General features: G+C 53.6%; 1 protein-coding gene across 15 annotated transcripts in view; it reads right to left on the bottom strand.

Annotated features, from left to right (window-relative positions):
• INPP4A (inositol polyphosphate-4-phosphatase type I A) overlaps nt 1-16,389 on the bottom strand; it is a 127,283-nt gene that overhangs the window by 14,605 nt on the left and 96,289 nt on the right. For 13 of the 15 annotated variants that reach the window (XM_036263120.1, XM_036263127.1, XM_036263122.1 and 10 more), the window contains 7 exons: nt 15,375-15,407; nt 11,198-11,370; nt 10,162-10,285; nt 8,563-8,689; nt 5,836-5,976; nt 2,659-2,756; nt 1,153-1,265 (listed from right to left, as the gene is read on the bottom strand). In XM_036263120.1, the coding sequence (XP_036119013.1) occupies nt 1,153-1,265; nt 2,659-2,756; nt 5,836-5,976; nt 8,563-8,689; nt 10,162-10,285; nt 11,198-11,370; nt 15,375-15,407 (809 nt within the window). The remainder of the gene's footprint in view (nt 1-1,152; nt 1,266-2,658; nt 2,757-5,835; nt 5,977-8,562; nt 8,690-10,161; nt 10,286-11,197; nt 11,371-15,374; nt 15,408-16,389) is intronic. The other 2 variants (XM_036263129.1, XM_036263125.1) reach the window with 1 other exon arrangement.

Here is a 16,389-nt window from a genome sequence, read left to right on the forward strand (position 1 = left end):
TAATGATATTCCAACCGGTTAACTAGGGACCCCCTGCTCATACACACAAATGAAAATAAATAAGATCCAGAAAAGGCGGCAGCTCTGGTCAGAGTGAGGATGGGAGGGCCCAGGACCCGTGTGGCTTAGCACTGCTGCCCCAGGGGATCCCAGGTGGACCACATGAGAACCGATGCACCCAGGATCTCTGAGACCCTTCCCACTCCGAGTCTACACTTCTGTGCCCTGGGCCTGTCGTGGAACAAACACTGTGCTGGACAGGCTGCTTTTTCTGGCCTGGTGATGAGATGGTCAAACGTCATCATAGGTGATAGTTTTTCTCTCATGTAGCAAGAGAAAAACAGAACCACAGTTCCTGAACAAGGTACGCACAGGTCTCTGCACCCACTGTCTGTAAAGCTGTGGGGGACAGCCCCCCAACTACTTCTTGGGCTTTCCACCCAGGCTGTGGCCCAGCTGTCAGTGGGCAGTGAGGGCCAGCTCCTTCTCCCAGGACAGAGAGATCTGTGTCCGTCCTTCCCGTGCTCAGGAAGGCAGGGAGCTGCGGTGCCATCTGGGGCCACTTGTGCCCCCAAGTCTGTGACCAACGGCCAACAGGTCCCAGTGCTGCAGAGAGTCAAACCTGCCCCGTCGGGGTGAGCAAACCACTGGCTATGAAAAGGCTCTGACACCGGGCTCAGAGCAGGGCCCTGGACTCCACAGGAAACCCTATGAGAACAGACCTGAAGTGCTAGGTGCTCAGGGGAAAGAGGGGCCGAGCTGCCACGTTAAACACTATTGAAAGACCAGAAAGGTCACACGGTCTCCTCCTGGACCTATGAGGAGACACAGGAGACAGGTGAGCTCAGCTGTATCGACTGTGCGGGCCTCCGAGGGTGACGACCCACCAGCCTGGTTGTCAAGTGCCTGGAGTCAGATTCTGGGTCAAGCTTATCAGGATTCAGGCAGCCCAGAAACAACGAAGCCCATGAGTCATGGGCAACTTCCAGTATCTGCCCGAGTTTTGGGACACGCTCAGTGTCTCTGTCGTGTCCTTACGGGGAAACATGCTCTCTGGGCTCTGACCTAGAGGTGGGTTTGTTGTTACTGTGGCTCTTATTGTTACCACTGCAGCAGGAGCAACAGTAACGCCCGGGCCCGCTGTAAGCGCACCTCAGCAGCTTGCCAGAGGATGTCCACGTTCTTGTTCTTCCTGGCGTGGACGTTCTGGCCCAGGAACCGCAGCAGCTCTGGCAGGCATGTCTGGCTCCGAGACCGAGGTAAGCCTAGAAGAGAGGAGGGGCTGGGAGCTGGTGCCACCCCCAGGCGCTCAGCCCAGTGAGCTGTCAAGGCTCAGAAATGGCAGAAAGACAAGCTCCTGGCTGAAGCTGGAAGTTTACTGTGATTTAAGCAAGAAAGCAGGAGTGTGTTTAGGGTCTGGACCTGGCTACCAGGTGAGAACTTAATGACTTCACCACCAATTCGTTCACCTGCAAAGGGCACTTGCTTCGTCCCTTCAGCTCCTCCAAGGGGCTGGAGGGCAGACACTGAACCCCAAGGGCGGGACGAAGGGAGGAAGGAGGGAGGGACACCGTCTGGTCTTCACAACCTCCCGCAGGGACAGAGGACACTTTGCGCAGTGGTGTGTACCACTGCGTAGGCTTGGCCATCACTGGGGGTGTGGGAAGGGCAGCCCCTGCAGGCGGACTGAGAGTGACCCGGGCTGGGGCACCCTCTCCCACAGCTCCCTCTGCCACTGTGACATCTCCAGGCGCTCCCAGCACCCCACAAACCGGAGATCAGTCAGATCACCACCTCGCCTAATAAACCTGGGATGTTCAGACACAGGGATCATAGAGAAAAAGAGGAGAACAGCCACGGTGCCCAAATTCCCAAATCAAAACCGAATCCATGGAATGTTGGGGTCTAGCTGCATGTACGGTGTTCACCATAAGCCTGACCCTGGTGGACACAGGGTCCCATGCTGATTATCTCACACTCCCGGTATGTGCCCAGTGCCACGCGGGTCAGAGGACAGGGCACAGACAGAACAGAAGCGGCTCATTCAGTGATGGAGGTTGTGGGTGCCCAGAGGAGCCCATCGTACTTCCCCAGACCAACTGTGGCTTCCCCTGGCCTCCCCTGCCAGCCGCTTTAGTGCAAACGGAGGTCCCGGGGGGGGCAGGGGTCCATCTGCTCAGCCTCCACAAACCAGCAGTTCTGCAGGAGCGAAGGCTACACGCTGCCCTTCCCCCAGGCCCCTGGGTCTGGGTCCGAAGCTGCTGGCCCTGCCCTAGAGGGGCTCTGGCCAGGTTGCTCATCTCCTGCAGCTGCACCCTCCTCAGCTCCTCATCCAGCCATGTTAACATCTCCTGGGGCCTCACATCACTGGAGCCCGGCCGCCCCCCAAAATGTTAAGCACAGACCTCTCCCTTCCTGACCACATTGTCTGTCAGTGACTAAGACCATGTGTGACAGAGCCCTGTGGGAAGGGTGGGACCAGGATGGTCAGAAAAGAGCCCAAGGCCGGAAGTCTGAGGGGTGCAAGGGCTACTATGGGGGCAGGGAGCAAGGCAGGAGGCAGCACCCCAAAGGCCGGTAAGCAGCCAGTGGCAGGAAGCACACCCAAAGTGACACAAGACCATAGGTGGGACCTACCACAAGTGAAGAAATACTTACAATCCTCGGGCAAAACTTCCTTAAACTGCTCGAAGTAGGAATTTAACCGCACCAAACTCTCCATGTTGATAACTTCTTGTAAAGAGGTATCACCAAACCTTCGGAGGTCACAGGAGATGCCGTTAGCTGGCTAATGTCACTTTCTTCTAGTAAGACCATATGCATTAAGGCTAACAAGGACGCTTCTCTCAACATTTACTGAGCACATCCAATAAGTTCTGAGTCCCTTCCCTGCTCCCAAGCAGAAGGCTGTCATCTGCAATGTGCTGGTGACAAGTTCAAACACATTTCAGTAGCAGGAGCCACGCAGGACTGGTGACAGACCTGCCTGTACCAGTCCCTGGTACAGCACAGCCCACAAACCCCACACACTGGGTGGAGGCCCTGCCATCCTGTCCGAGGTACCCACAGCCCTGTGCCTGGTCTGAGTCGCACTGTCTGCCGAGTGACCCCACCTCACAGGCAGCCAGGACATGCCGCGGGCAGGCAGAGGCAGAGGAAAGCCACCACCAGGTGCAGAGCAGTCACAGAGCACGCAGACTCCGACTCCAGGGCCAGGTGCAGCCCAGTGCCAGCCCTTCCTGCTGAGCGAGCTCCCTGCCCTGCAGCCTTCCCACGGTGCCACGTCCTTGCTCAGCGGACAGGGCTCCCTCCTGTGGGTCCACCACAGCCTGTCCACCCTGAGGACCGTGATGGCTTTTCCTCTGGACACCTGCTGCCGTGGGAGTCACCCTGGGGCATGGCCGCTGTGCTGGTTTTGAGCTGAGGGGAGAGTGTCCCAGGAGCAAAGCAAAACCCTTGACTCACCCCACCATCATGTCCCCCTCCATCGGCCCCTTTGCTCACTGCGCTGTGGCCCTGCTCCCGCAGAGTCCTCAGGAACAGCAGCTGCCCCGTGCAAGGGGCACAGTTCTCCCAGGTGCCTCCCCGCCCACCCTAGCACTCCCACTCTCCCTGAAGTGGGCTCCTCCACCTGCCCACACCTTGGAGGGCTCTGAGCCCAGCTCTCCATCGCCCGGCCCTGCTGCAGCTCCTGAGTGCAGTGCCCCGCCCCTGCTACAGATGGAGAAGCCTGGCTGTCTCTCCCCTGGCTGTCAGTGCCCTGGCTGTCTCTCCCCTGGCTGTCAGTGCCCTGGCTGTCAGTCCCCTGGCTGTCAGTCCCCTGGCTGTCTCTCCCCTGGCTGTCAGTCCCCTGGCTGTCTCTCCCCTGGCTGTCTCTCCCCTGGCTGTCTCTCCCCTGGCTGTCTCTCCCCTGGCTGTCTCTGCCCTGGCTGTCTCTCCCCTGGCTGTCAGTCCCCTGGCTGTCTCTCCCCTGGCTGTCTCTCCCCTGGCTGTCTCTCCCCTGGCTGTCAGTCCCCTGGCTGTCTCTGCCCTGGCTGTCTCTCCCCTGGCTGTCTCTCCCCTGGCTGTCTCTCCCCTGGCTGTCAGTCCCCTGGCTGTCTCTGCCCTGGCTGTCTCTCCCCTGGCTGTCTCTCCCCTGGCTGTCAGTGCCCTGGCTGTCAGTCCCCTGGCTGTCTCTGCCCTGGCTGTCTCTCCCCTGGCTGTCAGTGCCCTGGCTGTCAGTGCCCTGGCTGTCAGTGCCCTGGCTGTCAGTGCCCTGGCTGTCAGTGCCCTGGCTGTCAGTCCCCTGGCTGTCTCTCCCCTGGCTGTCAGTCCCCTGGCTGTCTGTCCCCTGGCTGTCAGTCCCCTGGCTGTCAGTCCCCTGGCTGTCTCTCCCCTGGCTGTCAGTGCCCTGGCTGTCAGTGCCCTGGCTGTCAGTCCCCTGGCTGTCAGTCCCCTGGCTGTCTCTCCCCTGGCTGTCAGTCCCCTGGCTGTCTGTCCCCTGGCTGTCAGTCCCCTGGCTGTCTGTCCCCTGGCTGTCAGTCCCCTGGCTGTCTGTCCCCTGGCTGTCCCTCTTACACCTGCCCAGCAGAGGACCCAACCTTCCATCTCACTGTTGAAGTCACTCCTCTGGCTCGACTCTTTCCAACAAGCTCCTCAGTACACTTGACCCCTAACACTGGTCAGAACATGGCAGCAAGCAATCTCGTTGACAGGCAAACCTGACCGTGTCTGCCTGCTGCCTCTTCTTCCATGTCCCCACCAGCCACACCACATTTGCCAAGTGGGGTGACCCTACACATAGGGGTCAATCAATATTGACCATTGGGTTTAAAAGCCCAGCAGGGCCCTGGCAGGTGTGGCTCAGGAGTTAGAGCACTGGTCCATACACCAAAGGGTCATGGGTTCAATTCCCAGTTGAGGGCACATACCTGGGTTGCAGGTTCGATTCCTGGCCCAGTCGGGGCTTGTGTGAGAGGCAACCAATTGATGTGCCTCTCTCACCAAGATGTTTCTTTCTCTCTCTCTCCGTCCTTCCCTCCCTCCCTCCCACTCTAAGAATTAATGAGAACAAGTATCCTCGGTGAGAATTAACAAAAACAGCAGGAATATGGTCTGTCATCTGGAGACTGAGCATCCTTAACAGAAAGTTGAGACATTTTCAGTCTAAAGCACACACATCACATGAATGTCATATAATTTAGGAGAGATTTTCATGCACCCAGTGAACAGTCGTGACAGGGTACACACACCCAACGCCCTCCTCTGCTGCATACACACAACACATATGCACACACATGCACACACACATGCATGCACACACAGCTCCTCCTGCTGCCCAGCAGGTGACCCTGAAGGGTGTTTACAAGGTGTAAAGGATCAAGGTGTGGCTCTCAACGTGGCCTGCTGGCCTCTCTCACCTCACCACTGCCCGTCCTGCGAGAGCCTGGGCTTCTGGCCCCAGCAGCCTCTCCTGCCTACCGTCGCTCAGGCCTCTGGGACCGGGACGCCAGGTGTCTCCACCTCCTCGTCTGACCAATTCGCACTTACTCTTCCACCCACCTCAGTGACTGCCCCTCCTGGAAACCGCACAGACCCTTTCAGGCCCCTGGTCCTTGCATTACTTTCATACTTGCACCCACATCTCTTTCCTACCAGCCCACAGACCATGTCTGGTGCATCTCTGTGTCCCCAGCACCACAGACAAGCTGGGGACATGGCTGCACTGAAAGACGTGGCCAAAAGGATGGGCCAGCCAAGTCCACCCAGCACGCGGAGCCTGAGGAGGCTAAGTTCACGGTCTACCTCATCTCAAGGACTGCCCACCACGCCGTGGCCCTGGGGCTGCGCACATACCTCTCGGCCAGCGTCTGCTGCTCGTTGATGCCCACGTTGAAGAGCACGGGCTGCACCCGCAGCAGCATGCCGCTCTGGATCTCCCGGGGCAGGGTGTCGAACAGGGCGCCCGGCAGAGGGATCCGCACGTTGAACCCATCCCTAGGACACGGAGAGAGGACAAGGGAGGTTAGGCTTGTGACGAGGACACGGGAGTGGAGGCGTGGGAGAAGGCGACAACCGAGCTCTCCTTAGCACGGAGTGTGGGTTGGCTGTCGGGCTCAGTGACATCCACACGGCTGGGTGTGAACCTTCAGAGAATGAAATTAATGTACAGGGCTGTGATAGGCACTTTTAACTGACTAAAGCAATAAAACAAAATTTAAGAATGCATGCAGGGACTTCTGGACAACATGATGCTGTAGATAAATGTGGTACTGGAATCCTCCCACTATCACATCAAAATTACAACTAAACTAGCCCTGGCTGGTTTTGCTCGTGGTTAAAGCGTCAGCCTGTGGACCAAAAAGTCACAGGTTCAATTCTGGTCAAGGGCAAGTACCTTGGTTGAGGTTCATCCCTGGCCTAGTTGGGGTTGTGCAGGAGGCAACCAGTGGATGTGTGTGTGTCTCTCTCTCTCACTCTCTCTCCCCTTCTCTCCCCCTCCCTCCCACTTTCTCCGAAGACAAATGGAAAATTATCCTTGGGTGAGGATTAAAAATAAAAATTACAACTAAATTACAGAACAACCATCATTCAGAACCACCTGAAAGCAAGCTGAATGGAAGTCCTACAGCTATGAAATTAAAGCAGCAGCCACATGGAGACTGGAAGGAGGGGCAGAAATGTGCAAGGGCTGGTCCCACACCCACGTGTGGTGGATAAAAATCAGGAGGGACACCTCGGCTGGAAAGGTCTTCCCTGAGGAGTGAGGAGTACCCGTCCCACACCAAGCATCTAGCTCAGGGTTCTAGTGCCAAGCTCAACTACAAGAGGAGGATATACAGCCCAAGGGGAGAAGGGTGAAAGGGACAGGGAGCAACTCAAGTGCCCAGCTTCAGTGATCAGGGAAGCTATGCCACTGGACCCTACAGTACACATACTACATTAGGCCACCCAAGCCTGGGAGATGTAGCATCTAATACATAGAAACAAACACAAGGAGGCAGCCAAAATGAGGAAGCAAAGAAACATGTCCCAAATGTAAGAACAGAACTAAACTCCAGGAAAAAAACTAAACTCCCGGACAGTGTGGCTCAGTGGTTGAGTGTTGACCCATGCACCAAGAGGTCACCAGTTCAATTCCCTATCAGAGCACATGCCCAGGTTGTGGGGTGCATACAGGAGGTGGCCAATCAATGTTCTCTTCCATTGATGTTTCTATCTCTCTCTCCCTTTCCCTTCGTCTCTCTCTAAAATCAATAAAGAAAAAAATTTTTTAAAAAGAAATAAACAAAACAGAGACAAACAACCTAACAGATACAGAGTTCAAAACAGTGGTTGTAAGGCTGCTCAAGAAACTTAGTGAGAACTTCAACAGCATAAAAAAGTGCATGGAAACCATAAAAGAGAACCAGTCAAAAATAAAGACTACACTAATTGAAATGAAGAATAATTTATAGAGAATCAACAGTTGAAAGATGGAGCTGAGACTCAAACCATCGATTTGGAATATAAAGAAGCAAAAAACATCCAATGAGAACAGAAAAAAGAATCCAAAAAATGAGGATAGTGTAAGGAGTTTCTGGGACAACTTCAAGTGTACCAACATTCGCATCATGGGGGTGCCAGAAGGAGAAGAGAGAGAGCAAGAAATTGAAAAACTATTTGAAAAAATAATGACAGAAAACTTCCTAACTTGGTGAAGGAAACAGACACACAAGTCCAGGAAGCACAGAGAGTCCCAAACAAGATGAACCCAAAGAGGCCCACACCAAAACACATCATAATTAAAATGTTAAAAACAAAGAGAGAATCTTAAAAGCAGCAAGAGAAAAACAATTACTCAACAATGCTATCATTTAGATCAAAGGACAGATAAAGAGCTTCCCAGACAAGAAAAAGCTAAAGGAGTCCATCATCACCAAACCAAGTATTACACAAAATGTTAAAGGGTATTCTTTAAGAAGAAAAAAAGAAAAAAAATATGAATAGCCCTGGCCAGTTTGGCTCAGCAGTTAGAGCGTCCGCCCATGGACTGGAGAGCTGCAAGTTCATTACCCGGTCAAGGGCACGTACCTGGGTTGTGAGTTGGATCCCTGGCCCTGGTTGGGGTCATGTGGGAAACAACCAACTGATGTCTCTCTCACATCCATATTTCTCTCTTTCTCTTTCCTTCCCTCCCTTTCACTCTATCTAAAAAAATCAACGGAAAAATATTCTTGGGTGAGGACTAACAAAAATATCATATATATATGAAATATATATATATATGAACAATAAAGTGGTAATAAATACACACCTATCAACAATTGAATGTAAAAAACAAAATAAACTAACAAGCAGAAAATAAACAGACTCATACATACCAAGAACATTCTGTTGAGCAGGAGGCGACCAATTGATGTGTCCCTCTCACATCGATGTTTCTCTCTCTCTCTCTCTCTTCCTCCTTCCCTCCCACTCTATCTGAAGATAAATGAAAAAAACATCCTCGAGCAAGGATTAGAAGAAAAAAAATAGAGTGCATGGAAGGTAATAAACATAAATAAGACACTGCTAATTCTGAGAACTTGAAAGCACTTCCACCGATTTCCAGTGATGACAGGCAGCATGTCAGCCGATGCGCTGGAAGTGGCCTGAGTGACTTTGAAGGTCACGTTCCTCAAGTCCATGATTCCAAGGCTCATGTCCTCTAGCATGGCCAGCTCCTCACCTGCATGCAAAAGAGGGAAGGAGGGCTGTCAGATGGAGGGGACCTGCCACTCTCCCCAGACACAGCCTGGTCACAGGATGGGGCGCAAATGGGAGGCGGCACAATGAGGTGTGGCTGTGATGAGAGAGGGCAAGAGTGGGCAAGTTGCTTCTCCCGAGTAAATGCTGCTCTGAAACCCGCAGCTGGTGGAAACCTGGACCATGCTGCCCAGCCCCTTCCTGGAAGGGAAGTGGAGAGGGACATGGACAGGCATGGACCCTCAGAAGGCAGAGCTGGCTCTTCGCACATGCACAGAGAGAGGACAAAACAGTGTGCGTGGCCAGGGCCTTCCGCTGCACACAGCTGAATGTTTGATGGATGTCTTTTAACTCTAAAGACTAGCAAATACTTCTAAAATTAGTCACTTTTACCTTCTCAGAACAAATAAAAATGGAGGTAGGAAGAAAGAGTCCTTTTTAGAGAGCAATTTGGATATATCTATGAAATTTAAAAATATTCTTCTTTTTTAAAAAAATATTTTTAGCCCTGGCCAGTTTGGCTCAGCGGTTAGAGCGTTGGCTTGCGGTCCGGAGAGACCCAGGTTCAGTTCCTGCTAAGGGCATGTACCTCGGTTGCAGTTTGTCCCCGGCCCTGGTTGGGTCGTGTGGGTGGCAGCCACTCGATGTGTCCCTTTCGTGTCGATGTTTCTCTCTCTCTCTCTCTCTCTCTCTCTCCCCCTCCCTCCCTCTCACTCTATCTGAACAAAATATCAAAAAATGTCCTCGGGTGAGGACTAAAAAACAAAAACAAAAAACAAAAAATATTTTTATTGCCCTGGCCGGTTTGGCTCAGCGGTTAGAGTGTCAGCCTGCAGATCAAAAGGTCTTGGGTTCGATTCCTGGTCAAGGGCATGTACCTGAGTTGCAGGTTCATTTCCTGGCCCCATTCGAGGCTATGCAGCAGGCAACCAATGTGTCTCTCCCATGTTGATGTCTCTCTCCCCGCCCCCCCTTCCACTCTACCTAAAAAAAAAAATCAATGGAAAAATATCCTCAGGTGAGAATTAGCAAACAAAAACATGCCCTGGCCAGTTTGGCTCAGTGGTAGAGTGTGGGCCTGCAGACCAATGAGTCATGGGTTCGATTCCGGCCAAGGGCACATACACCTCTGTTAAGGTTCATCCCTGGCCCTGGTTGGGGTCATGTGGGAAGCAACCCGTCAATGTGTCCCTCTTACACGGATGTTTTTCTCTTCCTCCCTTTCTCTCTCTCTCTCACCCCCTCCCACTCTACCTGAAGATAAAAGGAAAAAATATCCTCGGGTGAGGATTAAGAAAAACAAAACAAAAACAAATATATAGATCTCATGTACTTTGATGACAATGGGTTTATTTGAATCAGCATATGTTACTTGTATAATCAGAATAAGCAGAAGAAAGCACAGGATCCCATGCGTCCACCCCCAGGAGCCCCTGGACGCCGCCGGGGTCTCACCGTAGGTGCTCAGCAGGCTCTCAAACTGGGCGAGCAGCCCGATGGTGTGGAGCTGCCGCAGGAAGCCGTCGTCGTGCAGGCAGTTCCTCAGCTTGATGACGAAGCCGCAGATGAGCGCGGTCAGCTGTGGGGACAGACCCTCCTCATCCAGGGCACCTGCCCTGGCTCGAGCCCCTCTGCCCCTCGCTCGAATCGAGCTTTAGCAGCACCCCTCTGCTTTGGGGTCTGGGGGTAGGTGCCTGTCTCTGGGGCCCCGGAGGCTGTGCCCCATTCCAGGCTCGCTCCCGTTGCTTCCAAAGGTGAGGATGGTTGGGCTCAGCCTCTGACCTGACCTGTCTGCAGTTACTCCTGGGCTAGGACTTCCTGGAAGCCAGGAATGAATTCCTCAGTGAAAGGGTCACATACACAGAGCCGTACCAGCTCTGGCTGGAACCTGAGGTGACCACAGCAAGGAATCGAGTGAGAGAGGACACAGCCACCCTGCATGCCTCCTCAGTGGGCGATTTTCCACGGGAAGCAGGCCTCACAGGGGTGGGTGAAGACACGCAGAGGAGCAGCCCAGCCCTGCAAGACTGCACCCTTTGCTAAACTGAAGACGGCCATCGCTGAAACTTGTGGCGTTCATTTAAGCCCTTCCCTTCCTGAGGAGACAGAGATCACTGGAACAGAGCTGCGCACACTCGGCGGCACTGAGCCCGCCTGAGGAACAGGAAGGCAGATCGTGCTGACAGAGAGCAGCTGTGTCCCCCAACTCCTCCGGAGGGAAGAGAAGGTGGCAAAGAGGCCTGAGCCGCTGGCACTGCCGCCACATCCGCGGGGCAGGGGGAGCAGGCGTGTGCTTTCCCTCAGTGCCTGTCCTTCGGAGGGACTCGTGTGGAACCAGACCCTCTTCTGCCTGCAGACAGCTGACAGGTCCCTCCCTCTGTGTTACACCACAGACTGTCATGTTAAATGAATGTGAATGCGAGAGGCAGGAGAACACACTGCCTTCTGTGGCCTTTCCTTGCCCTGGGTGCGAGGTCAGATGCGGGCTTACGGTCTGGCAGAAGACCACGTCGCGGCGGTGCTGCAGGCTCAGGTAGGTGGCGATGGTGGGCGCGCTGTCCTGCATCAGCAGGAAGACCATGGCCTTCTTGGCTTTGTCGCTCATCATGGCCACGCAGTCTGTGAGTGTGGTCAGCAGGGGGTAAAGGGCCTCACTCCATTCACCTAGGCACGGGTGGGGGATGGGGGATAGCATGTGAGAAGGAAGATGAAGAAGGAGGTTCTGGAGTCTAACAAGGTGCCACCCCCTAACCTGCACTGCCCTCTCTGTGCCCACGCCCACCCCTTCTGCATCCTCTAACTGCCTGGTCCACACTCTGGCCCCGAGTTCTGCCTGGATATGATCCAGTCTCTAATCTTCCACCCTGAAGCTTTCCAGTGAACTCAACTCAGTCCTCTCCTGGGACCCAGACACATGCCTGGTCTCCCAAACCTGTGGGAACTTGACACATAAATACTCAAGACTATCCTTTTTTAGGAAAACTACAAGAGAAAACCCTGCAAGTCATGACTAATGAAGAAAATCCCCGTCTGCAGAGGCCAAGGCCCTTGGACAGCATCCCCGTCCTCCACTCCAGGACAAAGGCACTCAGAAAGGTGACCTGTCACCTTGCGTCTCTCGACTCAGGTAGTAAGGCAGGCCCATCCTTCCAGAGCAAAGGACAACCCATCCTTACCCAGCCTTCGTGCCACTGTGCTCAAGTCTCCCTCTGCAAGTCTGGAAGAACCGTCTCGCACGGTTTCTGCTTCTCAGCTCCCAGAGCGCCCCTTCCTTCTGTACCCACTCTCTTCCCCACCCGACCTTCCTGCCCGGTTGCCATCTCTTTCTGGCTTAGGGGGTTTTAGGAGTATAAGGAAGCTTTGGCCCTGTACCAAAACAACTTTTTAAAAATAGAACCTCATCAGGGAAGAAAAACAGAGTGAAGGTATTTTTGGCTTTGGCTCTTTTCCCTTCCTATTTAGAAGACATTTAAAGGGAGAAGGTGTGACCTTATCAGCTATCTTTTCAACAGGTCACCAAACCCAGAAACAGGCATCTGACCAGCAGCACTGGGTGTGCCCACCAAACCACATGCGGCAGAGGCGGGGAGTGAAGCCTGGGCAGCGCATGCTTCTGGGGACAAGGGTGTCAGCCACAGATGCCCACAACTGCCGTGGCTCTCAGGAAGGCCCCGGGCCACGTGCATCTGCCAGGGCTCCGTCTCAGACGAGCAGCACAGAGGACAACTGGCTCTGCTCTCAGACCGTGTCTTCAGAACAGCTCGGAGGAAGACCCCGCTGGGTGCCGGTGAGCCCGGGTGTTTGAAGCATATGTAGGTGTTCTGAATGCGGCAATGACCTCACTGTGTACGTGGGCCCACCGTACGTGGACAAGGATTTGTATGTGTAATGGAAAAGAGCAGGCTCAGATTTAGAAAGTCTACAGCAGAAAGGTCTTGGCAAGTGAATCACGGTGACAAAGAACGTGGGACCAAAGAGCGGAAAATGTGCGTCCCGGGCCTGACTGACGCTGAGCAGGGGTGGGGGGGCGGGCAGGTCCCTGACCCTCTCTGCTTTGTGGGTCCTTCTTGGTAAAATGAGAGAACAGTACTAATACCCAAGTCTCTTCCACCTCCTAAAAATCTCAGAGATTGTGTTTCTGTTTCTTTGAAGAACTCTGTCAATTACATCCAGCAACTATTATAGAAGGCCAATAGCAAGTCAGCTTTAGTGGCCACACAATTTGGGAAACGCTGGGCACCATGAAGATATTTGACAAAATTGCCCTTGGAGCAAATGTTGCCAATTTTACTTTCTTCTCCACTTAACATCCATATACATATGCAATTAATATGCAAAGTATGATCATTTAAACCCGAAAATGCTCAAAATACATGACTGGTTTTATCTAAGCAAGCCCTCCCCATACAGCACTTTTTGACTTTGCCTACTTCTCCTTCAAAAAGATTGACAGAAGAATAACTCAGCTTTGCTACATTAAAAACAAACAAAACACCACCACTGAAAAGACTGCAGTGTAGAAGAACGGTGAGATGGCACAAGGGCGGTCCTGAGGGGGAGGCGCAGACCGGCCCAGGCTCCGCCGCGCGCCTCCGCCGTCCGACTGGCCATCTCCTCACTCAGTCCACGGACAGATCCTGGACACAGCCGTGTGGTTTCTATGACATCAGGAACTTCAGAGTAGGGGTTGGGGGTGGGGTTATATATTTTGTGTCAACATAAGGAGAAGCTAAAATTTAAAACTTTCAAACAAACAAATTTCACAGACAGTAACATGATGTGTACCCAGGATCTTTAGTAAAGGCACCTGGGATGGGAGGGTGGAGAAGGGTTATATGCTCTGCTTCCTTCATCAACAAAGTCTTGCTATGAAAGAAAACAGTAGCAGTCACCAGGCGCCCCAGGGATGCAGCCGGCTCACTTGGAGACAGCTCCTTTACCTAGTTGCTAACCTGTAACATTCACTGACTGGTAGCCAATCCATGGACCATATTTTTGCATTTTTTCCCTGTTAACAGGGGAAGGAGGGAGGGAGACTGAGAGAGAGAGAGAGGGCGAGAGTTAATCCAGACTCAGTAAGGTCCTGCAGGAGAAGCCAAAGGAGTTCCTGGAGGGGACCACTCTAGTGCGCTTGCCGTGGACTCTGGACACGCCCCAGCGCTTCTGCACAGGCCCACTGACACAAGCCAGGAGAGCTCTAAAGCCAGGCAGGTCTGGTGCTGCCTGCCCAGGGGCCCACTAGCCTTCCCATTAGCGCCACAGACTTCAGGACACGCATGGAGGAGGACCCTGGCTGCAGGGGCAGGCTCACGCTGCCACCCCTCTCCTGGTCCGGACTGCTGGTGTGGTCCCGAACTTCACGGCTCAGGCTCCAGGGAGACCAGCTCAGCATGCAGGCACAGACCGGCTGTGGAGGTGAGCTGAGGACTGGACGCCCGGAGACAGAGGGGAGAAGGAGAGGGCCAGCAGCAGCAGTGTGAAGGGACAGTAGCTACCTGTGTGTCTACCAAGGCCTCTGTGGCCCTGAGGTCCAGGGGACTGGGGTGGGAGACTTCACACTGACTTTTTTTGGGAAAGAAACTGTAAGGGGGTTGAAAGCAAACTGGGGGCATGATGAGTCCAGTCAGATGAGCCAACCCACTGCCGAGTAGTTGATGGGGTGCGGGGGTTGCAGTGAGCAGCTGCCCGGTGAGCGGAGCTGAAACCACGGTGCTATGGGAGCTGAGAGGCTCATGAACGCCTGACGGGAACAGTCTGGCAAATCCCCAACTGCTGGTTTGCCACCCTCTAGATACAAAGCAGGTGTCCTGCTGGCTCATATTTGTAAGCAGTCAGGAATGTGTGACCATCAGAAGATCATGCAGCTGTTTCTAAGAGTGTAGGAAAATAATGTATTATCTGGGGTCTCATGCTCAGCCTGGGAAACAGGCCACATCCAGGAGATTCAGAACGAACTAGAGCAGGGTCGGCACACTCTTCCTGTCAAGGGCTAGACAGTAAATATTCTAGGCTCTGAAGGCATGGACTCTGACACCCGCCGTGGAAGCAGCCAGAGCCTCATGGGACACGGGCGCGACTGGTCTCCAGGAAACAGTGTTTCCAAGAGCAGGTGCCTGGCAGGGTCCGGCCCAGAGCTGCGGTCTGCCAACCCTGAACCAGAGCTGTGAACGTGGGTTTCTACATGCAAACGCAGCAAACGTCCCGTCCCCAGTGCTAATGCCAACGGCAGCCCACAGCACACGGGGCCTGACATCTGCAGCTGCATCCAGACGCAGAGGAGAGGGTGCTGTGGGGCCACAAATGCTGCAGCTCACCCAACCACTCCCTCCATGTGCTCCTACATTCTGGGGAATCAAAGGTCACTTCCTTTACGAACGTGTACCTCTCTAAGTCAGGTCGCCCACCCCAGGAAGCCCAAGGCACTCCAGGACATGAATCGTCTGAGACAGCTTTAGGGTGGGAAAGGGGGAAAATGCGAGTGGCAGCTGCTTCAGCCCAAGTCCCAGCCCAGCTGGTCCATCAAGCCTCGGAAGAGTTGCTACATGCCTCACAATAAAAACCCCTAAAACAGCTGTGTAACCGGGGACCACAAGGTACTCTGGTAACATAGCTACAAATGCTGAGTATTACAAAGACGTGTGCAGACACCTTGAGCGGAAACCACGTACCTGGGCTGGACTCTTCAGGAGGGGGGCTGCAATCTGCACAGAAACGGAGGGCAACACGGATGGTTAAGGAGCAGCACACAGTTCAAGCACCACACTCAACGCTCGCAGCACAGCTTCCACAGCTTGCGTAGGGGCTGACCTGAACAGAGAAGAGGTGGGGCCGGCCTGCCTCTTCCCCGACAAGTAGCTCGGACGCTCTGGCTATTCCGAGGCAGCCAAACCCCTTGGTAGTAAACACAGCCCGGTTAAGGGGCAAAAATGTTCATGCTGCTAGCATGTCAACATGAAATGCTCTTCGGGTGAGCACTTACATACTGAACGGGATGGAGTGCCCTCGTCCATCGCATTGTATGTGGCAGAGCCCATGTTGGCTCATAATATCTGGAAGCAAACTTGAAATGAGAGAGACTGACCGGTCAGGGGAGGTTCCACCGCAGAGCCACTGCCCTGCTGACTGGCGGAACCCGGGATGCAAACTGACCGCTCAGATCCCAAGGTAGGATCCAGTGGTGAGGCAACTACACCAGCAACAGCCACGCCACTCTAAAATGTAAGCCAGCCCCGGCCGGTTTGGCTCAGCAGTTGGAGGGTCAGACCTCAGATCGAAGAGTCGAGGGTTCGATTCTGGTCAAGGGAGAGTGCCTGGGTTGCAGGTTCGATTCCCAGCCCCGCCAGGGTCATTGGGAGGCAACCATTCGATGTGTCTCTCTCATATCAATGTTTCTCTCTCTCTCCCTCCCTCCCTTCCACTATCTAAAAACCAATGGAAAAATATCCTTAGGTGAGGATTAACAACAAAAACGTAAGCCAAATATAAAATGTTATGATTAGGGGGATGTCTAGAATTAGAATGTCCCTCCAGGTTCCTCAAAGAATACCAATGTTAATTCCGTTCACCACACTGAGTCACACTGTGAAGTACTCACTTCCATTTCACATTTCCCTTACAAACTCCAAGTTTCCTGGTTAAATGGGTGTGCACCCAAAAGAAAACAAGTTTGAAAAGGGATCATCT

Source organism: Molossus molossus, unplaced genomic scaffold (assembly GCF_014108415.1).
Source record: "Molossus molossus isolate mMolMol1 unplaced genomic scaffold, mMolMol1.p scaffold_m16_p_15, whole genome shotgun sequence".
In the NCBI taxonomy this organism is placed as follows: domain Eukaryota; kingdom Metazoa; phylum Chordata; class Mammalia; order Chiroptera; family Molossidae; genus Molossus; species Molossus molossus.